Source organism: Diadema setosum, chromosome 17 (assembly GCF_964275005.1).
Source record: "Diadema setosum chromosome 17, eeDiaSeto1, whole genome shotgun sequence".
Taxonomy (NCBI): Eukaryota; Metazoa; Echinodermata; class Echinoidea; order Diadematoida; family Diadematidae; genus Diadema; species Diadema setosum.
Window position 1 is genome coordinate 17,315,812 of NC_092701.1, and position 26,939 is coordinate 17,342,750.

Below are 26,939 nucleotides of genomic sequence, written 5' to 3' on the forward strand. Positions count from 1 at the left end.
GATAGCATGCTGTGACTGACTTCAGTCAAAAAAAAGTTCAATGCAAACCTGGAAAATCCCACCTTTAACAAAAATCCAATATTCTGCATCCATTTTTTATGGCATTGTGGGCTCCCTGATATCAGGTTCTCATTATGATGAACCTGAATGTTGACCCAAGCATCGTAAACCCAATTAGATTAGTTAGACTCCATGTAACCTAATTCTCCCCAGCTGTTGTGTCCTTGACATTATTTCTCTGGACTTGCACTGTACCTGTTGTATAGGTATCCTACTACTTTCCAGTCAGACTGCAGAAGCATGGAAGCATGGAGCGACATAGCTTCATGGTAGAAGCTTGGCTTGTGATTAAGACTTTGTAGGTACATGCATATATTTACCTGTACGTGATTGTGAAAAATTTCCACACACACTGGTAGTGTGGGAATACCATGTAGTGGGAAATCTGGCCTGGCTCAGAAATATTCGAAAATCCCTGGTCTTTGTTGTGTCTGTACAGCATTATCACTGATCTCTATCATAGGTGTAAGTATGCACACAGCTGAAGAATCTCCACTAAAGTTGAACATTGAATAATGATGAGCATATGCTTCCATGCACATATTCGCTGATGGGCAGTTCTATTCTAGCAGGGCTGTGCTAGTTGTGGTTCTTGAAAGAACCCCGATGGGCAGCGAATGAAGGTAGATTCAATTTTTGGTATCGCCAATGCGCAGAGAACTTCAGCGCACACTGAAGAGCCCTGCAGTCACAGATGCGCGGTGGGATTCCTCAGGATCATCAATTGTCATTTGCGGTTGTCTTGCACATTCTCAGTTCCCATGCGATTCAGTGCAATTTTTGTCTGCTTTTCTTTCATTGCTCCTTTTTTCTTGGTCAAAATCAAGCTATTACAAAAAGAGTTCAAAACTTCTAAATTTTACTGATTTGTGGTCACTAGAGTCATGGTTCACTACTGCAAGGCTTCAATGTCACATGATGGATAGCGAGGAAATCTTCAACAAAAGATACCCCCGGATTAAAGACAGAATGTAACCTGAATGCTTTTTAAAACAGGATGCAACTTTGTCCTTTGAGAGCTACCCCATAATGCATCTAAAATGCTGCTTGCCGCACGGCACCCAGGTATTGGTGATACCAAGAATTAGGTCAACATTCTCTCCCCACACTACAGGGTGTTTAAGCAGAAAACCATAGGAAGTCTCAAGGGCACAAAAAGTTTTTAAAAAAGTCTAGTTTTAAGTATCATAAATCTGTAAGTTTTCCTTTTTGCCAAATAAGGACAAAGTACCTATAAAATTTCAAGGAATTTTGAAACCTGACTATTACTCACAAATTTTGGTAGATTGCAAATTATACATTTGTATGTTTAGGTACATGTCTGCTCCTAGGTACAAGTATTTTGTCAAATATGATTTGTTTAATGTATGATTTGTATTTTGTTTCACCCTTTTCCTTGATCAGAATTAATGATTGCAATCGAATTGAATTAGATTGATTTAGAAGTGACCCGATACTTCGTAAGAAAGAGGGAGAGAGAGATGGGGGAGGGGAGTTTTAGAACTGAAATCTAATACACTGGTGTACCATAAAAGGAATATACCATCAGATGATGAGTAAACTAAACAAGGCATGATGTCTTTGTGAAACCACAGGGAGATGGAGTATTTGGCTACCCCAAGCACAAAACCTTTAATAATGAGTGATGACAAATGTTGTTAATCTGAAACTGATGCCATTTTCCGCTCAAGGGAGGGAGACTGCTGAAGATCTAGACCTTTATTTGTGAAAAGAATTTGGCCTTGGACGGTGAATTAATGCAGACTTAAGTTGACATGACGATAGGATAGTTCCGAGAGGTAATGGCACCATAGGGAACTGAAGTCCAAAGACACAGCCATAGACTTGACCCTTGACACACCCAGGTTCACAGCCCCATTCTCTCTTTGTCTTTCCTTGACCTTGTCTCTCTCTGCACTCATAAACCTGTTTTCTGTTAGTGCAACAGAGCTTTGAAGGTGCCCCATGTATACCTGCTTGGGCAGTATTACCATCTAGGCCTACTTGTTGGCTGGCTTGGTTTCCAGGCTTTTAAATCATTTTCGAAATCATGTATTTGCCTTCTTAACTGTGTAAAACTCAATGCTATTGTCCAATTCATAATATGTCTGCTTGAATAAACTAAGGAACTGATAGTCAAAAAAAGTAGTACAGTCAGACCATTAAGTTATGTTACTCCCGCACGCACTGCGCACGGGGCTGCTTCGTGCGGCTGCGTGCGGTTTCGCACGGGTGCGTGCGGCTCCGTGCCATTTCATACGGCCTCGTGCGGGTGCGTGCGCTTCTGTACGCCCCCGTGCGACCCCGTGCGACCTCGTGCGCCTCCGTGCGGCTGCGTGCCAGTCAGTGCGCCTCCGTGCGGCTGCGTGCCACCGTCGAGTGCGGACCATCTGGCACGCTACCGTGCGAGGTGTTGGCACGGTACCGTGCGTGGTGCTGGCACGCTACCGTGCGAGTCCGTGCGAATCTAGCATCCTGCTAGTCCCGACACGGGACTCTTATCTTTTTTTCACTCTCTCATACGCCCTCATTGGCGGTATACGAAGGCAGTCTAGGCAGTGGACTAGCATCCTGCGTGCGAATCCATTGGAAGCCGTGCGTGCATGCATTGTAAATAATAATATCCCCTTTGTAAGTGTGTGCTCATGACTATGTGTGCGCCTGCGTGTCCATGTCTGTGGATCCGTGCCCATGCCTGTGTGCCTGCAAGCGATCGCGAGAAGACGATACGATGTACACACTGTACAATGTTCAATAAAAGCCCTTACAAGTCTGTGCAACTGCGTATTACATGTAAACACTCATGCCTGTCCAAAAATGGACGATTTTCTACATTGCAGAGATCACTTGCAATCTTTCTAAGAATATGGAGTACCATCACCGTGTGTACATGTATCTCTCCTTGCAAAGAAATTAGAAAAATTGTGTGGTTGTATGTGTGTCTTTATCACTCGATAACTTGAACAGTGTAGAAATAATCATGGTAATAATGACAATTAACAACAACAGAGAAAAGCTATTGTATAATTACATCAAGGGAACCATTTGTTGATGATGATGATGATGATGATGATCACTCAAAAGGTAATAATAAATGTACATTGTAGATGTTCCATATTGTTACATTATCAGTATGGTGTATTAGTATTTTTACTATTTTTGCCTCTCTTAAAAAAAAAAACACACACACACACATATTCTTTGTCCTTTCTGATATTCCCCGAAAGCTTTGAAATATATGTAGAGCTTACACATTGTCGTAAGCAGGAGATAAAAAAAAAATCGTCGCTGCAGGATAGGTCGGTATATTAACAGTTTCCGTCTCGATAGGTTTGTAATCTTCGAAATATATATATATACATATACATAGATTAAGAAATATAAATATACATTTATATATATATATATATATATACATATATACATATACACAAATATATATAGATATTGATTGAATCGTTTCTTTATTCAAGAAAATGTTTTACATTACAGCACCGGTCTAGTTATCCCAAGGTTTCTTTGAAAATGCTGCAAGCATCAAAATATCAAACATCGTAATTTTTATATACAATTTCCCGTGAATGCTAAGCGTATGAGAGAAAGAGATAGAAAAGAACAAAAAACTTCTGCCATATGTCTTGTTTCTCGCTTTATTGCAGCGTATGTCATTGTCGAAGTATAAATGCTATGATAAATGTTGGTAACAACCACATGAGAACTTGCACATTCGATTCCCAACAACCATTAAATCATTGGGGTCCGTAAAAAAAGGTTACATAATACATACGAAGCACCTCATTATAATGTATTCGATGGACCGGTGCAGAAAAACTGGCTGTCTGTAATCGGCCTTTGAACATCTCTATTATGCTCATAATCCCCGACTTTTCAGATGGCGGCTACGAGCGCGTCCAGGGATGTTTTTGTATCAACATTCTGACTATTCATGGAGGTACAATGTAACCTGATACTCTGGCCACCTGGTCTATTCAAAGTATTATTGCGTAATACACGCGCGTAATTATGTTAGGCTGTGTTTCACCATGATGAATATATAGGACCCCGTAGTAGCAATATCGGCTCTTGCGTTGTATGAATGCTATACAGGGATCCTCCATTTGGTTCGTTGGTCAAGTATATGGATTCTTTTAACGATCTTATAAGCAGGCTGTCATTCATAAGTATGACAGAAAAACAAACAACAACTTCAAGCAACATCGAAGTTGAGTTTCGCGAACTAATCTTCCATTTGAGTTGGTTTCTCGGTTTTGTTTCAACAATTTTTATAATGTTGACAAAAGCCTGATGGGATGTTCAATATTCAATTAAATCATTGCACCTTTCTCGCAATCTTTGACAACTAATGATGACTAAACCTGTGAAATCCACGATTTATTTATTCATTTATCTATTTTTTTGTATAGAGACGTTTTCTTTCTGAATTTATCTATCATGACTGCCTCCAGATTTCGACCACAATTATATGTCTTAGGTTTCCATGGGATCAATAAAGGAGATCAACTAGCGCATTTGTAGGTTTCCTGTCAGGTTTAATGTTGCAAAGTTTATGTGCAATCACGATTCACTTACAACCCTATATACACCGTAATGTCGGGATGAGATATTGTTCACTACACATCAAGTGAGATTAAATCTTACACAGTGTACTGTGATATGATATATATGATAAAAGTCATCAGCAAACGGGATAGATTATTGTTTTGTCTATGTGTGTGTGTGTGTGTGTGTGTGTGTGCGTGTGTGTGTGTGTGAGAGAGAGAGAGAGAGAGACATGAGAAAGGGTGGAGAATATATATATATATATATATATATATATATATATATATATATATTTATATAATTATATATTCACTTACAACTATATGATCTTATAAAACACATGTTCAAGTCAGTTGACGGAACATTTATAAGCTCTTCCGGTCTGCCTATGAAACATCGGAGTCTATGCGATAAGAAGAAAGATTGAGAGATAGAGAGAGAAAAATAAAATAGGCTGGTCTTCTAAATTTTGTTCGATGAATGGTAATCTTAACACACTTTTGCAAACGAAATGAAATATTATACACGGCTAGGTTTGCCTATAATCTGTGTTATGGTGATATCTTATTAGATTATACATAATAATACGGGCAAAGTATCTTAGATAAGTGATCGCCACCATCGATGAGGATATTCAATCTAGACGACTAATTGAAGATGATGAGAATAAAGAAGACATAGTGGATAGCTGGAAAGGAAAGTAATGTGATGCAATGAGATAAAAATGAAGGAGCACGAATCGAGGCAAATGTATTACAAAGGAAGAGAAAATGGCATATTCGAGTGTTCAAAATGGTTAAACATTATGCGAAGATTTCATAGTCATTTTTTTTCTGTGTCTGTGTGTGTGTGTACGTTTGTTTTCTAATTTTACTGTTATGTAATTCAAACTCGTCGACAAAATAAAAGAAAAAAAAAGATAGCGCCATGAATATGTTCATAATTCAATCTCAGTTTCCTCTCACTATATCCTATCACTTCAAAAAAACGTATTCAAATTAGAATGCCCGTAGACAATTCAAATTCGTCTCCATGTGAGAGAGCGTCTTTTCAAACAGGGTCGCAGGTGACCATTCCCGAATTCGACGCAGAAGTTAATTCAATTTAGCAACAACAAAAAAAGGCTGGCCATCGCGTATACTCCAGCAGCTGTAGAAGAAGCCGACATGATCATAGAAGTATGACAAGCACAAGCCACACAGGCTTGAAGGCCTAAAATTATTACATCACTTGAGAAAATAAGGAAAAGGCAATATCTTTGTTGAAATAAACAACATTTCTCCTGGCATTCTTCAATCTCTCATAACAGACGGCTAATTTTGCTGAATTGTTCTTCTCTTATGTCATGAGTGTAAATCAATATTTGCTTAATTGTTTATACAGTACCAGTCATCCCCCGATAAAAGACAAGAAAGAAATGAAGAACTAATCTCATTCAATAAGCATAATGTATAAAGGAAATGAGCATTTGCTGCAATCGTTTATGAATATGAAAATGCTGCAATGTGCATGAGTGCGCGAAGTCTAATGGAATGAAAAAATGTAGTCCTACCTAAATGCATATATATCCTTATATATATATATGTTACGCTGGCACGATAAGTGAATAAACCACTTCAATAGCAGCATGAAAACATTTGATTTCATCGATACACATGAGATAAGACAAGAACATTTCATGCTTTTATTGCCCAAAATACCTTGCTCCTAAACAAAGTGTTCAATTGAAGCGATGGGTTATCACAGGTCCATCTCTCACAAAATTAATCACTCTTCACAAATTTGGAGCGCTTTCTACGAAGGCAAATGCATTCTATGGACCGGTGCAGAAAAAAAGAGACCGTCTGTAATCGGCCTTTGAACTTCTCTATTATGCTCATAATCCCCGACTTTTCTACGAGCGCGTCCAGGAATGTCTTTATATCAACATCCTGTCTATTCAATAAGGTACAATGTAACCTGATACTCTGGCCACCTGGTCTATTCAAAGTATTCTTGCGTAAAACATTCGCATATGTTAGGCTGTGTTTCACCATGATGAATATATAGGACCCCATAAAGGCAATAACCATCGGATCTTGCGTTGCATGAACGTTATACAGAATATCCTCTATTTGGTTTGTTGGCCAAGTAGATTATTTGAACGACCTGTAAATGACATAATCAGACTGTCATTCATAGGTATGAGAGAAAGAAAAAAAAAAAACAACTTCAAGCAACATCGAAGTTGAGTTTCGCAGACCAATCTTTCATTTGAGTTAGTTTCTCGGTTTTGTTTCAGCAATTATCCCTTTCATAATGTTGACAAGAGCCTGATGGGATTTTCAATATTCAAATAAATCATTGCATCTTTCTTGCTTTCTTTGACAACTTATGATAACTAAATCTGAAAAAATCCATGCTATTGCGGTACCTGCCATCCACACAGAAGTTTCTTCTCTTTTTTTTTTTTTTTTGTATAAGAAGTTTGCTTTCTGGAATTATCCATTATGTCTGCCTACAGATATGACTTAAGGTTTCCATGGGATTTAATAAAAGAGATCAACGAGCACATTTGTGATTCAACAGTAGGGGTTAAATGCTGCCAATTGTATGTACAATGTTATAATTGACTTAAAACTCTACTGCCAAGAAGTATTGCTCATTACGAATCACATGTAATAAGATTTCACATAGTGATAAGACAGAAGTTATTTGTTATAATATTATTATGATGAAAACTCATCACTAACCGGAAAGACTATTGTTTTGTGGAATTTGTATATTTGATAGAACATTTATGAGGTCTTCCGGTCTTCAGGCGAAACACTGGAATCTATAGCGATGAGAAGAAAGATTGAAAGGGAGAGAAAGAGAGAGGGAGAAAAATAGGCTGGTCTTCTAAATGTTGTTTGATGAATGTACATATATTAGATATATATATATATATATATACATATATGTATATATATATATATAAATATATATATATATATATATATATATAATACAGGCAAAGCATCATCGAGAAGTGATCTTCACTAATGATATTATTCAATCAAAGAATTGGATAACTGGAAAGAGAGGGAGAGAGATCAAAGAGGGTGGGGGGGGGGGAGAAATATGATGGTCTTCTAAATTCTTTTTGATAGATGGTAATCCGATCACACTTTAGCAATCGAAATGTAATGTTACATCCGGTCAGGTTTGCCTATCTGTGTTATGGCAATATCTTTTGAGATTGTATATACGGGCAAAATATCTGTATACGTTTGTAGGCGGGGAATGAAGTGGATAGCCGGAAAGGAAAGTGATGAAATGTAATGGGAAAGAATAAAGGAGCACTAATCGAAGGAAATGTATCATAAAAGAAAAGTAATGGAAACTTGATTATAAATAATGGCACATTATGCAAAGATTTTGCAGTCGTTTTTCTGTATGTTTTTATTTCAATTTCATAGTTAAGTAATTCATAATCGCCAACAAAAAATAGCTTCCTGAAGATGGCCATTCAGGTTTGTTTTCCCTTCGCTGTATGCTATCCCTTCAAATGTAGCATGAACACACTTCAATTTATAGTCCATGGGCCAAGACCCGAAAAATGGGTTGTTGGTACCACCTGAGGTGGCAAAACCTTTTTGGTGTCAGTTTGTTTTCGGGCAGAGATATGCTTATCAAGCTATGATAGCATTTCCAAATGAGTAGCTTAGTCATAAAAAAATGTTGTTTTTTTTAAACCAATTTGGTCTCGTTTTTATATCCCTATACTTCTGAATCGAAACTAACCGCTATAAAAAGAAGAGCACTGTCTTCCGTACGTCCACAGGTGTTCTGTTGTAAGCGCGATGCGCTTAGTCTTTATTCAAGGCAGCGAAGGGAAATATCCAAAGGGTTATGATGTCCACAGCTGTCACGCGGTGCGCTTATATAGTCTTCATCTGGACCAATGTACCGTTATCATATCTAAAGTTCCTCATATAAGGGATTATCTATACTATTTTTATACCACCCTCTAAACAAATAAATCAATTTTAAACAAAAATCACTCTGTTTATTTACAATATTATTCATTATAATGTATTGTAGTGTACCGGTCCATTGTTTTTGCATTATCCTTTTTTGTTGGATGAAAATAAAGCGACATCGGCGTGGTGTTAGCGTTTTCACACTAGCGTTTTTGCCGGAAAATGATAGATAATTGCAAAATACGGTAAAATTCAAGAGGAATCTTTTTTTTTTTGGTTGTTGTTGTTGTTGTTTTAAGATAAAAGGATATACACTGTATCATAAGCTTTGGATATTCCCTTCGCCGTCTAGAATAAAGACTAAGCGCACCGCGTTTACAACAGAATACCTGTGAACATATACCATAGAGCTGCATTTTACAGCCCTACGGAACATACAGAAAACAGTACTCCTGTGCTTATTTTTAAGGATGTGCCTCTCTTAATGATTGCGATTGATGTTCAACTATTTCTTTCACGCAAGCTTGAACAGGAAGAAGCTAAAATTCAGGCAAGGAGACGAGTTTTCTTCCATGAGATACAATCATTAAGACATACATCTATTCCCGAAAGTTGTGTGATTGCTTATGTGCTAAAGAATTGTGTCCATTACATGAATCAGGCACTATACAAAACGGTTGAAATCTACTGAAAGTCGAACTTGTTTTTTTTTTTTTCATTTCCATTTAAAGCGGGGATAGACTAGAAATTTGTTTGTCTATACTGACAGGAGACATTACATTTTCCAGTACATGCTCCGCATTTAAACAGTCACCATATTTTCGTGGTCAGAATCAGATAATGGACAAATGATATATTATAAAAATGAAAATACGAAACTACGAACACGCCATATGTACAAATATTATGAACTTCAATGAATTAAACTTACTTGTGATATTCTGCATAAAAAAACAAGCACGCCGATTAGATAATTTAATAGAATTAATAGAACACACAGCAATATCATGCATGGCGGATCAAATCAAGTTCAATTGGTGAGAAAGCTACATGAAGTTAAAAAGTTGACTTCTTTTCGTTTCTCTTTCAATTCATGAAGACAGAATTACATTGTATATCTAATGAAGAGGATTGTCTCTGTTGCGAACAATCGCTATATATAGCACTGTTAGTCGTCTGCGCAAATCCTAATCCCTAAATACTTAAATTTTTGCTTGATAATGTAATAACCCTGCTTATAACTTTATAAAGGACTCGCAAATTCAAAGTTTCAAAACGTATACTAAAATATTATATTGCACACGGTGTATTTCAAAAAACATTTTGAATGCGTTGTGTGTAAGCATGTTAATAGCATCAATCTGCCTTTTATTTTCCGTACGTAAAGCGCACAGAAACGTAACCAAACGTTACCAAATACAGTGAAATGCATTGTACGGCGTGGTACTATCATTAGAAGTATATCCCATTCCTTTTTACTTTTATTTGCTAGAAGCAGTCGTCAAACCATGCGTCATTTTCGTAGCGACATCATTTAGGAATTAGAATGTATGAAGATAATCGGTACTCATTTATTTTGCGCTACTGACATAGCATTTACATTTTCCAACTTTTATTGACATGCAGTATTATGTTACTGTATGGTTACGATTACGAATGTTGGTTATGAATTCAAAAGACTGGTTTATTAATCGAAATATAAAGGTAATAGCTGTTTTGAAAGTAGTTCGATGCAAATTCAAAACGCAATCGAAATCATCGTCATAGGGGGAACTGATAGCTCTAGAAAACTTGTTGAGGCTAGTAAAGATTGCCGTATGCAATCTTTGTAGAAAGTTTTGACTTAGGCCATCTTTCGGATATTTTGAGAAATTGTATAAAGAAAATTATTTGTTTTGATTATGTCAAGAATTAGTTTGAACTATGAGAACAAAAAGGCGCGGTTACCCAAACAATGTCGTAGTTCGAAAAGACATGATGGGTAAAGTGAATTCATGACTTGACTAATCCTTACTGAATTGATGATCACTACTGTAAACTATCAGTTATGTCTTGTAGATGATACCTCTGTAATCGTAGTCAAAATTCTTTTGAGCGATGAGACGAAAACCAACAAACAAAATGCCGTGTATCATCGCTCGAGATTCCAACATTTGGCGTCACCCGACCAACAATAAGTGACGAATCAAATGGAATATCATGTTGTGGGTTAGCAGACTGTGTTACGATTTTTAAATGTTTCGAGCAGTTGTTTAAAAAAAAAGAGAAAATGAGGCAAGTTCAAAAAATTAGAAAAAAGCACGTAAATGCCGGCGATCATGTTTGATAATCAAAGTAAGAGATTATAATCGGCCGTGCGGATGTATATGATTGCCTTATTTACATGTCTGATTTCTGTAAACTATGTTATATTTAAATGTAAGTTCCCTTTCCTCCTTGATAAAAGTTGTGTTGGGTTTTCGCTATAGGCATTTATTAGGAAACACTGTAAAAACGACAACAAATGCGTACTATACAGCAAGAGATGACCTATACATACATGAAACACAAAAATTTGTGTACGTTCTGATATAATGCAACTGCTTGTTTGTTAGTTAGTTAGTTAGTTTGTTTGTTTGTTTTGAATTACCATGGTCTTTGTTGAGGGAAAGATGAAGAAAACTAGTAGAGTGTATTACTCTCAAATCCGGATAATTGCGATAAGTGTGTATCCCCGCCCTTTCTATACAGGTAAACGATGTAAGCTTGGTATGCTATTATAAAAGCCTGCATGTGTCACGCAGAAGAACTGATTCCGCGATCACTTTTAACCTTTCATAAAATTCACGTTTTAAGATAGTAACGACAGCTTGTAGGAGATAGAGTAACTTAGCGTCCCTGACTGTGGTTCTGAAGACAAAAGGGGACTGAAAAATTCTTTTACAAACTAGCAGACATAATGCCGATCCTCCAACACTGTTGCTCCATTCAGTCACTGATTCTGCTATCAATGGCGAAGAAAGAATACTGGTTGCGTCTTTATCCACCCCTTGATAGCAGGAAGTTTACCTTTCATTGTTTAAGGCTTCGTTGATGCGGGGTTTACTCGGATACAAGGCGTGAACAGTGTCGTCCGAGTTCTTTCATTTGAAATTCCTCAGAATACGCAATTCAATGGGCAATTAGCGCTGCTACTTCGCAAAGCTGTTAGCCAAATTCTTTGCAGACTTGACCTCTCACATGTCAGCTACACGCAATGCACGACAAACAGCTATCATTACAAACATTCTGATTAAAAAACAAAACAAAATGAAGAAGCACACTTTTGAGTAGCGACACAGCTTTCTGTCCCTTTCTCAGATAGGTCCTACCTCTAAAAAAATACACAGATGACAAGAGTCAGAGTATCCTCAAAAGGGAACACGACCTACATTGTATTTGGGCATTAATAATGTTTATCTTCCGATTTCTCTCCATGCCGTCGCGGCCCAAACCATCATAAGAAATAGGGCAATAAGTTTTATTAACCAGGGAAACAATAGTATGCATTACATAAATTTGGCGAATTATCACACGAATTGTCGACTTAATAAAAACGAGAATACATGTAATTGACAACTTTTAGGCCCTACTATATCTCCAGAGATGAACTTTAAACAGCAAGGCACATACCAGGGAAAGAAAGTTATGATTATTTGAATGAATTCATTAATGAGGCCAATTAATAACCGTTGTAAAAGTACACACTCGCATACAGAGGTTTCAAGTTCGATTATTATGATCATTGTATTAGCTCATAGATAAAGTATTATAAATTCTGCGTGATCGTTCGTTGGAATTATTTTTTTCAGCGCGATTTGTGCGTCACATCAATCACCACTTCATGAAATGGAGGGCATGTATCAAACGAAACTCGCTGGTCATGCAATCGATAGCCTTGGTCAGCTCACTATTATTGCGTAATTCTAAAGCCCTCACCGCTTGACCGCCGCGCGCACCATGCTTTGTTTTGTCTTCAATGGGGTCAAGAGCAATGCCTCATTAGCATACACCCTAGAAACGGAGGTGGAGTCTCAATCGGGCAAGAACAATAGGTGCGAAACGCAACGCAAAGGCGAGCGTTCGAAAAAAATGTAACCGAAAAAATTGTCTCAGAAAAACTGTGATTTGGGACACTTGTACTCATTTTTACACGCTGAAATTTTCTGTACAAACAGATAAAACATCAAGGAATCAAAATCCGTATAAAAAAAATTTCGACCCGAGCACTGCTTCCCCTTCATTTGCGGCTCATTACGGGAAAACTCGCCGTGCGACTTATGACTCATTTTGTCGGAGCGCCACACACGTGATGCGCTCCGTCGGAATGAGTCAAAAGTCGCAAAAAATGAGATCGTAGTTATGCCTATATGTGCATTCTACAGACACTAAGCTTTACACTGATATGTAATACAACTCATTTGGACATCCCTATGGATCATAGAAACGAATATTATCTACGCTTATGATGTCAGTCCATTTTCTAAATAACGGAGAAAATCGCTCTTAAAGTTCGGGCTATGTTCAAGCTAACAACCTGTTTCTTTCACTATAGACGAAACAATACAACAGTCCTGCTTAGCGACGGCGTTTACGCTCAATCGCACGCACTACCGTATACGGCATAGCTTGGATGTGTAAGATGGCAAATGACCCAATCGCAGGACAGGTCTATCATTAACTATTCTAACCAATACGGCAGCCCGAATGTAAACTGAAGTGCGTTTGTGTCCGTGACGCTGCCGCCGCATGAATGAGTCGGTAAGCGTTGTGTGTCGGCTGCGGTGACTTAGTTGCCGCAAGTTTTTAACTCACAAACAATAGGAAACAGTAGAAAGAAAGAAAGAAAGAAAGGCACGCAATGCGTATTACAACAAGCGTCTTTTAGCGAGGGCCTTGATCGCTTCCATTCTCCTCCCATATTGTTGTCAGTGGAAACTAAAGGAGATGCGCTTAGCAAGTACCAATACCTATAGTCTATGGGCCAAGACCCGAAAAATGGGTTGTTGGTACCACTCGAGGTGGCAAAACCTTTTTGGTGTCATTTTGTTTGTCGGACATAGATACGCTTATCAAGCTATGATAGCATTTCCAAATGAGTAGCTTAGTCATAATAAATGAATTTTTAACCAATTTGGTTTCGTTTTTATATCCCTGTACTTCTGAATCGAAACTAACCGCTATACAAAGAAGAGCACTGCCTTCTGTATGTCCACAGGTGTTCTGTTGTAAACGCGATGCGCTTAGTCTTTATTCAAGGCAGCGAAGGGAATATCCAAAGGGTTATGATGTCCACAGCTGTCACGCGGTGCAATGCGCTTAGTCTTTATCTACAACAATGTACCGTTATCATATCTAAAGTTCCTAATAAAAGGGATTATCTATACTGTTTTTATACAACCCTCTCAACAAATACATCAATTATAAACAAAAATCACTCTGTTCATTTACAACATTATCAATTATAATGTATTGTAGTGTACCGGTACATTGTTTTTGCATAATATTTCATTGTTTGAATGGAAATAAAGCGACATTGGCATGGTATTAGCGTTTTCACCGTAGCGTTTTCAGCGGAAAATGATAAATAATTGCTTTGTTGTTGTTGTTGTTTTTAGATAAAGGGATATACACTGTTAAGCTTTGGATATTCCCTTCGCCGTCTTGAATACTAGACTAAGCCCCGTGGATATCATAACCCTTGGATATTCCCTTCGCTGCCTTGAATAAAGACTAAGCGCACCCGTCCGCGTTTACAACAGAACACCTGTGAACATACAGAAGACAGTACTCTTCTTTGTATAGCGGTTGGTCTCGATTCAGAAGTAGAGGGATATAACAACGAGACCAAATTGGTTTAAAATTAATTTACTATGACTAAGCTACTCATTTGGAAATGCTATCATAGCTTGATAGGCATATCTATGCCCGACAAACAAAATGACACCAAGAAGGTATTGCCACCTCAGATGGTACCAATATCTGGCCTGGCCCATGGACTACTAGAGTGAATAGAACCTGAGAACCCATTGTAGGGGGGGGGGGGGGGGAATACAAAAGACAGCATCAATAGAGGAAGTTAATGAAGTTAATTAACGATAGTCGTCTTTTCAGATCGTGTTCTTTGCGTGTACTAAAAACCCTCTAATAATGCACATGGTCGTAATGTTGCAGAGGATCAACGACTGCTTTCGTGCCTGCTCTGCTGCAGCTGTATACAGCCGTAACATTCTGAATTCCCGCCATATTAGGCACATTTCCCTTATAGGCGTTGCGTCCACATTATCTATCGCTTTTATCGCGCTTGCCAAAGCTGCACATAATTTATACTATACGTATCAGAAGCAAATGTTGATGTATAGGCCTAACAGCTTCATGTTGTTTTTTTTTTTTTTATAATTATGATTGTATCATATTAATTTGAAATTATAGTGCTTCTTATTCTCGGTCACTTTTATGATACCATAGCATATAAAGAACCATTAACTTGTACTGTAGCTTAAACCTATTTTTATTTTTGTTTATTATTATTATTTTTTTTTTACAGAACACCACATTTACAGTTGCAATCTTTCTGCATTTGAGAAGTTGAGTATAGACCGATAGTCATATTTACAATTATATTCGGAATTAATGCTTTAAAGGCCGTCGTCGTATCGTTTTGTATTCACAAATCTTATACTGAAATAAGTGATTGCTTGATTACTTTCGGGTAAAGGAACCACCGGAAAAGGAACGCATTTATCTGTTTATTTTTTTTTTTCTTAACGAACCTAAGCTAATAGCGAACCATATGAATTGTGTGATCTATGAACCTTCAGAATAATCAATAACCCCCCCCCCCCAACAAAAGGAAGCATTTCGTAGTGCGTCTCAGTACTCCTGTGTTTGTTTTTAAGGATGTGGCTTCTCTTTATGATTGCGATTGATGTTCAACTATTTCTTTCCCGCAAGCTTGAAAAAGAAGAAGCTAAAATTCAGGCAAGGAGACGAGTTTTCTTCGATAAGATACAATCATTAAGACATAAATTTATTCCCAATTAAGTTGTGTGATTGCTTATGCGCTAAAGAATTTTGCCCATTATATGTATCAGGCACTAAACAAAACAGTTGAAATCTACTGAAAATTGAACTTCGTTTCCTTTCTTTTTTTTTTTCTTTTTTTTTTTTGGTGTGTAATTTCATTTCCATTTCAAGCGGGGATAGACGACTAGAAATTAGTTTGTCTATACTGGTGGGAGACATTAGTATTCCAGTACATACTCCGCATTTAAACAGTTGTCATATTTTCGTAGTCATAATCAGATAATGGACACGTGATATATTATAAAAATGAAAATACAAAACAACGAACACGTCATATGTACAAACATTATTAGCTTCAATGAATTATACTTACCTGAAATATTCTGCATAAAAAAAAAAACACGTGTGCCAATTAAACAATATCAAATTAAACAATATCATAGAATTAATAGAACACACAGCGATATCATGCACGGCAGATCAAATCAAGTTCAGTTGGTGAGAAAGCTCATTGAAGTTATAAAGTTGACTTATTTACGTTTTCCTTTCTATTTATGAAAACAGAATTACATTGTATATCTATTGAAGCGGATTGTCTCTGTTGCAAACTATTGCCAAAGATAGCATTGTTAATCTTCTGAGCAAATCCGAATCCTTAAAGTACTGTAATTTTTGCTTGAATTGATAATGTAATAACCCATATGACTTTATAAAGGACTCGCAAATTTAAAGTTTCAAACCGAATACTAAAACATTACATTGTACACGGTCTATTTCAAAAAATCATTTGAATGCGTTGTGTTAGCATTTAATAGCATCAATCTGCCTTTTATTTTCCGTACGTAAAGCGCACAGAAACGTAACCGACATTACCAAAATTCAGTGGAATGCCTTGTACGGCGTGATATTATCATTAGAAGTATATCCCATTCCTTTTACTTTTCTTTGCTTGAAGCAGTAGTCAAACCATGTGTCATTTTCGAAGCGACATCACTTGGGAATTAGAATGTATGAAGATGATCGTTACTCGCGCTATTATTATAGCATTTGCATTTTCCAACTGTTATTGACAGTATTTTGTTACTGTATGCTTACGATTACGAATGTCGGTTATCAATTCAAAAGACTAGTTCATCAATCGAACTATAAAGGTAAAAGTTGTGTTGAAAGTAGTTCGGTACAAGTTCAAAACGCAATCGAAGTCATCGTCACAGGGTGAACTAATAGCTCTCTAAAAAAACTTGTTTAGGCCGTAAAGATTGGCGTATGCAATCTTTGTAGAAAGTTTTGACTGAGGCCATCTTTTGAGTATTTTGAGAAATTATATGAAGATTTTTTTTTTTAAATTATGTAAAGAATGAGTTTGATTTTGACTATGAGAATAAAAAGGTGCGGTTACCTCAATCATGTCGTAGTTCGATTAGGCATGATGGGTAAAGTGAATTCATGACTTGTTGAGAGAGAGAGAAGAGAGAGAGAGAGAGAGAGACCAAGCAAGAGGCAATAGTCTACTTGTTCATAATGCCAACCGACAGACACAAACAAGGTATATCACAGCTAGTACACGCTTATAATTGACCATGTCAGTTACGCTGGGGTCGCTCATAACACACAAAGGGCCTCCATGGAACACGTCAATTTCTATATGTGGGACAGTACAATATTTTCGCGATTTCGAGTAAAGGAATGATATCCTTATGATTTCTGCTGGCGCGCGCTGCTGACCCATCAAATCATCACGTTACACCTTAGGTATCATCTTATAGCTGGATAATAATTTTCCTTTTACATGGTATGCGTTCGTTAGTGCCCTACAATGAAAAAGAAGACTCTTTGGGGAATTTTAGACGAGTATGTGAACCCATTATTTCCGGGACATCGGTAATGAATTAGCCATGCACGAAGTCGATGACCTTTCATGTCGCTCTTGGAAAATTTAAACAATATTGCATTCAGGTTTTAACCTTAACCTGTCAAATAAAAAAAAAAAATCATGTGAAAACGTAATTCAGTGATCATGATCTGCGGGGTCAACTCGAGGTCACCCGTGCGAGAACTTGGATATTCTAGACGGGGTTTTTCGGCTTGCCGACTGACTGGCAATAAGCAAGCAAGGGTTTGAAGCTCCTTGGCGCAAGTAACAAGCCTTTCGTATTGTCGGGAATCGTCTCATTTCACGCTTGCGCTGAAACTGTCGGCCGGGGAATGGCGCATGGACTCGCACGCGGTATACACCTGATACACACGTACCGTGTAAGCACTGCGGGAACCAGGGAGGTGAGATGGGATCATGCGGGAACCAAGCACTGGCGGCACGGGGCCGTGCGAAATCGCACCCAAAAGCCGCACGGGTCCGTGCGCCCGACCCGCACGGGACCGTGCGCCAGACCCGCACGGGACCGTGCGCCAGACCCGCACGGGTCCGTGCGACAGCGTGCGAGGGAGTATGGATCCGCACGCAGGCGTGCGGATCTGCACGGGGGCGTGCAGATCCGCACGGAGGTGCACGACTACGCACGGGTGCGTACAGGGGCGCACGGAGCCATACGCTCCCGTGCGAGATCGCACGAACCTGCACGCAGCCGCACGAAGCGACCCCGTGCGCAGTGCGTGCGGGAGTAACATAACATAATGGTCTGACTGTACATGTACCCTCTCCCCTGACTGATTCGTAGGCTTTATAAAAGGTCACACCTGTAGAAACACAACCTATATAACAATACTGAAACTCAGGCTACTGCCCTATCCTATAAAGCAAAGTACTGCTGTACTTGTACTGTTATTTGCAGGGAGATGGAAGACCACATCCCTGGTTATAGGGTAAACTGATAAAAGGCTCACCTACATGTACTTGTGTTTTGATACATGTATGCTAGAAAAAGGAAAGATTGACCTAGTGAAGTAAAAGATTGCTTCAAATATTGTGGTTGAAAGATTCAAGTGAGCACTTCAAATTACTGAATATTGTCATTTTATTCTGTGTTATTTGTTTCAAGAAGATGGCTTTCACTCGAGTTACACTAATTTTTTTGTCGAACAGAGCATACTGTATATACAGTGTGTACTTTGTCTACAGCTGTACTATGAGAAGGTACATAGGTCCATCATTTCACATGATGCTGCTTTTAGAAGACTGGGCCAACTATAAGAAAAGTGAGTGTTTTAGTAAATATTGATCCAGTGCCTGTGCAAGCCCTGTGAAGTAGGGAAATGTTAGCTGAATGTGGCATGCTCGTATGATGAAAAAAACAAAACAAAATGAAAATAAAATTAGAAGACATATATTGGTCCTTGGGGATGTTTTATGGGCGCAGAAATTATATTCTCATTAAATGGGCACCTACAACTCCTGTCTGCATCTATATTTGAGAATAATTAGAAATGTAACTTGTTATTTATTAATCTTCACAAAATCAGACAGAAATGTACACACCTAAATTGACCAATTTTAGAAAGAAGTAGGAACTTTACTTGTCTGGAATGTGTTGCCAGTTTAAAGATCAGTCATCAATGCAGCAATCATCAAGTTTTAAAAGTTCAGAAACTGAAACATACATTTTCATTTGAATGAAATGAACCATTATATTTGAACACACAAAAGCTCAAATGAAAGAGATTTTCTTACTCTGCCTTGTGAAACACTACCAACAAAAGTAAGAATTCTTCAGTAAAGAGACACAGCCGCCAAACCACAGAAATGTAGTTTCTAGGACTTTTATAATGGGATAATGTGTAAATATCTTGGAGGAGTGGGAAGATATATTGACAAAAACTAGATTGCATTTGCATTGTGCTGAACTTTAGTCTCAGGGTGAGTTCCTTATTCAGTGGCCAACATGAGTGTAAGCATGTGGAATCATGTGGCAGCTTTACATAATGTATCTTTCCAGTGATGTCTACAGTGTATTTCTAAGCAAACAAACATTTGGAAATCAAGCTCTTCAGTGTTAATATGTCTATGTTTATATGTGTGACAATGCAAAGTGTAAGATAAGATTACAGTGATATTGTGTCAGTAACCCAAGTGGTGTTTGTATCTGTTCCTGGAAAGAGACAATTCCCAGCACCAACTAGCCGTTATTCTCTCTTGGAGTTGAAGAAGTATTTGAATAGTGACATTTCATATTGCATAGATCTATTCTCTGGCTGTCAAATATTAGCCGCTTGTTTGTATGAGGACTAGCTTTAACCCGTTGAGGACGGACTGATTATAGGGCTTTTTACACTTGTAAATTTTTGCTTAGTCCCGTACCAACGGTGGGGCTAATGGGGGGCCTTAGCCCCACCGTTGGTACGGGACTATCCTTAGCCCACTTTCTGTTTACACTCGTTTTTGCCAAAGTGGGCTAGCCCCACCGATAATCCCGTATTATCTGGCCCTGCAAAATAGCAGGGTTAGCACCGCAATTGCGATGCTAGCACCGCAATTGCGGTGCCAAGCAAGTCAGTGTAAACAGAACGAAAAAATAATCCTGGGCTAAGCGACGGAGACAAAGTCCGACCCTCATTGACCAGTCAGAAACGAGGTAATCAAGTGCTGCCGGTGCGTGCGTGTACGTGTACAGTACACAGCGTAATCATGAATATTCATGTGGTTTGGAAAGTCCGGGGCTAAGAAATACGAGTGTAAAAAGGTCAGTTTTCTCCTTAGCCCCGGACAAGAGATAGTACGGGACTAATTGGCGAGTGTAAAAAGCTGAAAAAATTGGTATGGGACTAACGATAGTCCTGGGTCAGAGAAAGTCCGGGGTTAAGAAACACAAGTGTAAAAAGGGCTTTTGTTACAACACGCATTTCCCACAGACTTCTGCCCGAGTATACTCGGGACTCGTCCTCAACGGGTTAATGTAACAGTGGCCATGACAGGAGACAGCTCTCTGACAGCGATGTTGTGAATCAGTCAAATGAGAAGTTTACTTCCATTCAAGTGTGTGATGGCACAATAGAAACACAAACAAACATGACAAAAGCCTCCTACATTCTGGAGGCCCCTCCATAGCAAGCCTTGTGTGACATATTTTGAGACAACACAAACAATGCCCTCACTTAGACCCTAGGCTGAATAATGTAGAGATTGATTGTTGGCATTGTTGTTGGAGGTGCCATATCACGTTTGTACATGTAGGACATTTTTTTTTCCAGACAAAATTGCATCTTTTCTGTAAATAAGCTCATATTTGTTAATTGAAAATTAACTGTAAAATTCATACTGTAATATCATGACAAATGGTGAATTAAGAATAAAAGTGGGTAATTAATTTCATAATCAATTTGTCTTCATTTATATAGTATAGTACATTTAAACAAACAACATGATAGCAGTTTCATCAGTGTTAGATCTAAAATGAAGTCAGGAAATTTCAATGTTTCACATGTTTTTGCTGAACAATGATGTTGAAGTAGTAACTACACATTCTAAATAAATCATATGGACTCCAGTTTGCACAAAATGAGTATAAATTTCCCTTTTCACTTCAAATGAAAGGTAGAACCCCCCAAAAAACACCACCGAACGTGCGAACAAACAAACAAACAAACAAACAAACAAACAAACTTGCATCCTTGGCATCAAGTTTTTGGGGTTGTTTGACAATAATTTAGCAGTAATGACTCTTTGATGGGCAAAGAGTTGCAAATGCTTCAGCATCAACCAAAAACATGTTTATCATCAATTCTTTTACAAACTATAAATTTGAAAATATTGAGTTTATTGCATCATCACCTCAACCAGTTTGCATTATGTGGTCAAATTATAACCAATATGATGTTTTCAACTTCCTTAACTTTCTTACTCTTTGTTTAGTAGTGATGACACTGTGAATGTCCATTCATTGGATTTATTCTGTTCTAATTCTAAGGAATTCAAAGTTTATTTGAAGATGATGTGGAGAGAGTGGCTAAGAGACTCAGGTTGTCCAACTCAATGTACTTATTGATAACTTTAGATAAAAAAAATAAGAACACCCTAAATTAGGGATTTTTGAAAATCTTTTTCTGAAATGTGATGTGAAAACCGTTAATTCTTTTATGTGAACACACACCAAAATGGCTAGCTTTAATGATACCCATGGCGATGCTATAATTATTTTAATTTGATTAAAAAACACCTCTTGGGATAATTTGCCCTGCACAGGGTGTGTAACAGAGAAACCAATGATTTTCTAGAAATCCTACATTGCGACTCACCACACTAGCTAGGTCTGTGCAATTGGGTGTCTTCAATGTACTGGAGAGACAGAGGTCTTAACCAAAACCTTTGAAAAATGCTCGGCATGTTGACTGTCACCTCTGTAATTTGTATTTTCACTAACAGTCATGACAAATGTCATCATTATCTCTTGCCAACAGATGCACCTTCAGGTGCGAAATCCACAAGGGATCATCGTCCAGCAGTTCCGGGAGACGAGAGTGGTCAATGGATTCCTGGACAAGACATTTGGCTTCAACGCTGAGCCCATGTTTGGCAACTGGTCAGTCACTGTTCTGCACGGATTGCAGGTAATCTTGATTTCAAAACCCTCCATTTTTTGTCTTTATGTTTCTTTTCCTGTGATCTTAGAAATAAATTTGATGAATTTCAGCAGTTAACTGCATTAAGTTTTTAACATGAAATTATGAAAACTCAAATTGGAAAATGATAACTTGCCCTTAATCATTTATGAAAATGCATAAATCTTGTTCCAAGCTTTCAAGTATGTCATGTTATACTTCTAACTATGCAACATTGCGACATGGTTGAGAGAATGTAATGATAATTGTGACTTTTAGATTCAGCAGAAGAAAGAAATATAATTAGAGTAAATGTGTGAAAGGTGTGTATACTAGAGGCAGTGCAGTGTATAAGAACTGTAGTCGAAATACTTTTGTGGCTGAAAGAGTTTGATGTAGCTATTTAATAGAATGATAATGGTCAGAATGGATGTGAAGCATGTCATATCTGTGTCTCTCAAGTCATGTAATACTGAAGTTACACCATGCTGTGTAAATGACTCCATGGTATGTTTTGCATCGAAGGAGCAAAGTCTGAGTTTGATATTACGGGCTTGTGGCGACTTGTGTTGAACCAAATCACATTTCCTTGCATGATATGCCATAGTCACGCCGGAAGTGACAGGCAAGAGAAAAACATTGTATTGGCATAGGTCCAGTGAGAGGCAAACTTTTTCGCACTTCTGAGAGAGAAAAACATGTGTTTGATGTAGTAATACCTTCTTCTTTTTTTCATTGCATAGCAGAGTGCCATGATGAGCAAATGTTCAATGTGACGTCAAGTTTGCCCTTAACTTGTGTTTTCCTCATTAGCTTGACACAAAGCAATCCTTTCTGGAGAGACCACATATTTTTTTGCCAAGTTGACTGGCACTGGGGTGTTAAGCCAATGTTCCACTTTAATAGCCCAGAAACTTGAGTGACCATTGGTGACAGCTTTGTAGGATGTTTACTGAAGCTTTGGTTGAACCTGGCACCTATGCTAGAATGAAAGAAAAACATTAGAGAGACAGATACTATTATCCTGTATTAAATGGAACCTTCATGCCCCTCTTATCCAAATACTGTTGTGCCACATTATTGCAGATGTGGTATTCACATTGTCAGTGCCCTGGATGACCTGAAGATACAAAAGCTATTCTTTACCCATAACTTCTCCTTGTCAAGCTTGAGATTATGCGTGTGATTTCTTTTATTGTTATGTCTTTAAATCGTAACATTGTGTGTGTGTGTGTGTGTGTGTGTGTGTGTGTGTTTTGGGTGGGGGGTAGTATTGTGAAATTTTGAGGGAATTACCCTGTATGAATATTGTGATGGGTATTGCATTAGAGTTGAGAAACATCAGTGATTTTGAAAGAGTGGCCACTAGTTATTCAAATTCATGATTTTTTTTTTTTCCATCAAGATGTTTGCATTGCAACTGATTGACAAATTGCCCTACATCGACATCGATGTAGGGCAATTTGTCAATCAGTGGCCACTAGTTGTTTCTAATCTCTACTGGGCTCTTGCCATTTCATATAATCACAGAATATAGATATATGTGCAATTATGTCAGTTCTGTATGGTGAAAATACTGGAGGTAATCTAACTGTAACCATGTCCATATTTGTTTTATTTCTTTGCAGTTTCAGAAGAATAGGACAATACTCTTCGAAGTCAAGGAATATGGTAAGTGTATCAAGACTTGATGTAATAAGCATGATAGTAATCTGAGGAAATATCACTGTCCAGTGCTTACAGACCACTGTCTACCAACAATATTGTGCGAACCAATTTATTTGTTGATGAACGTCACATTCAAACAACAGTAACAAAAATCAAAGCACAGATAAGATCAAGTGGTATCATTATGCCCTAACTCTGAGCTACCAAAATTGGCAATTTGAAAATTCAACTTGCTGTAATTAGTGTAATGGCAAAGAATATCAGGGGGAAAGATTTCGAAATCTATGACCGTATGCGGTTTTTAAAGTGGGCAGATGTTTCATCATTTCCTAACAAGTCATCACATACATGAGGAAATAGAAATTGCATCACTGCAAATGTTTGCTGCATCCACTGAGATCATAACAGGTGAGAGACAGGAAAAACATTTAGTGGTAGGATGTGACAGCCCATGATCCTGGAAGCAGCTATGAGAGGGGGGGGGGGGGGGGGGGAGGAATTATGGAGGGACTTGACAGCACAGTGGCTTGACCTCTGACAGGTGGTAGATTTTGGGGGCCCTCGCGGATCCGGCTCCAGTCTGTGGCTGTGATGTCATACACAATGCTGTTTTGGTGCTTGCAGTCATTCTGGGCTGGCAGGGAAATACTACCCCCCCCCCCCCCCCCCCCACTTCCCCCGCTCCCTCCCCTACCCCCATATATAATATACCCCAAGCCCACGCATGATGTAATGCTAATTCTTGGTGCGTGAGCTTGGTATTTGTCATTTCAAATTACTTCAACATGTGTGCACACTATTTTTCAGCCGCACGCCATGATACTGAGACATTTTCAAGAAACTTCAGCTCCCGTTTATCAAACTTTCAAGGTGTACTGTATGTAATGCTGAATTATACAGAACAACAAAGTGCCACAAAGAAACACAGGTTTATATTATTGACATTGATTCTCTGTTCATGTAGCCGCATGCAGTGAATTTTGCAAATTGCTGTGGGAATGGAAGTAATTCTGTTTCGATTGAAATATTCATGAACCATGAAGGTAGACATGCTACTGTAGGATTGTATCTATCAACTTGTGCAAGTTCATGCGTATTCATGTGAATGTTGCATGTTGAAGGTTAAATTGTACCAATACCCTGGAAATCAGATCTGTGTACAGCTATCTGTAGAAAACACAAAAACAACCATAATTCACCTGTGATACAGCCCCTGTTATGAAAGTATACACATTTCAATAGATCATACAAATGAATCTCCATAACAATTTGGCACTTGTGCCCCGCGTGTTTTTATACACTCTTTAAAATTCACAGTTAAACACCAATGAACAAAAATTGGAGAGACAAAAAATTCCAATATTTTGCACAGAGCATGTCTCAAGTATATTCTACAAAATAGACAACATAATTCTCTTTCATAGCTTTCTCTTTCTTTTTTTCTTTTGTGACACATATCAGGCACAAGTAACCTACTGTTTTATTTATAAAATGCTTTCACAGTATTTGTGGCATGCATTGCACAAAGATGAATGTCATTTCCCGACCATAAAACCACACCTGTAAGGAGAAGATTACACATACCTGGTACTTTTGCTGTGAATTGAGTATACAAAAATGGCATTTTATGTGACCACATATCAACTTCCGATATTTGTCACACTGCATCTATCAGTCAGTTGTGAAATGTGATATATATTATATATATATATATATATATATATATTTTTTTTTTTTTTTTTCATAAGATTGGTATGGTTTGCATTGAGGACTTGAACATGAAGACCAAATGCATTTATGCAAGCTGATCTGATTTTTGTAACATTCTTCCATCATCTAAATGACTCTCACTGAGTTTCTGAAATTCGTGGCAAACTTGTCCACACCCCCATTCCATGAACTGTGGTACTTGGGAATCTTCACATTTCCAGAAAGGTCTTGGAGTGGTTCTTTCCATACTCAGTTGCATGACCACTGCATAATGGTTAATATGGTTATGATGATGAGGATTACAGGCAGACGTACTTGTATTGTGCCATTCACCACCATGCTAAAGTTAGTTCTAAGAAAAAAAATAGAGCCAGATTGCACAACTTGTGTGGTAAAAATTGCATTAGAACCAGATACAAATGAGAGATTATGGAAGTTTGATGTTTCACATGTCTTCTCTGAAAGCATTACTCATGACCTCACAACATACTGTATAGAAATGATGTGTTTGTTACAAAACTGTAGCAATTTCAACTGCCTCCACCAAAGAAATCATAGTGTTGGGTGGTTATTATTTTTGTGTGTGTGTGTGTGTGTGTGTGATTGTACATGTAGAGCAATAATTTGATGTGAAAGATGCAACTCACTCTTGTTGAATTCATGGCAAAAAAAGTGATATAGTAAAGATTTATGTAACAGTTTAACAAGGACTTACGAGGTGATGGCATTCAACTCTTCCATTTGTTTGCAAGTGCTCCTAATATATTAATATAAAATTTATAAATAATATAACGATTTATAATTCTCATAAACACATGAAAATTTAAAGGGGCATTCCGGACAAGTTAAACAAATATATAATTTCACATCATGTACTGTAGTACATAGTAGTACATAGAGTTAGTGGCATTTATACATGTATGTAGATTTGTGGAATTTTTTGTGGTCCTTGAGCAGATAAGCCAATACTGTAAAAAACAAAAACAAAACAAAACAAAACAAAAACAATGCATACACGTCCTTCGCTGAGCAAGGATGTTGACATTGGAGGCTTACATATCCCAGCACCTTGAATGTAGCAATGTAATTCCATTACAGTACAACATGTTTAATCACCTGTGTAGATGTATGCATGCTTTCTTCTTTTTTTCTGCTTCCTTGAGCACCCAATCATGCATTAATATGTGAAGCTGCCATGTCATCATCTGTGTGGGTATTTCCACAGTAAAAGGGTATTTTTGAGGGATGTCATGTAATTTTGTGTTTCTAATGTACATTGTACCCCCTATACAATACGATTTAGAACACTTTAATGAGAGATAACTTCGCCCTAAAATTGCGTAATACAAGCAAAATATCAGAATTTTTGCCAAAATGGAAATGGGGGGGGGGGGGAGCATGAGTGCATCTATGTAATGCTGGACAGAAATCTACATATAGGCCCTCTGTACTAACATACAAATG

At 37.9% G+C, this 26,939-nt stretch overlaps 1 protein-coding gene across 1 annotated transcript in view; it reads left to right on the top strand.

Annotated features, from left to right (window-relative positions):
* LOC140240686 (complement C3-like) overlaps window positions 1-26,939 on the top strand; it is an 81,732-nt gene that overhangs the window by 22,406 nt on the left and 32,387 nt on the right. The window contains exons 5-6 of the mRNA XM_072320441.1: window positions 21,957-22,106; window positions 23,726-23,768. Coding sequence (XP_072176542.1) covers window positions 21,957-22,106; window positions 23,726-23,768 — 193 coding nt within the window. The remainder of the gene's footprint in view (window positions 1-21,956; window positions 22,107-23,725; window positions 23,769-26,939) is intronic.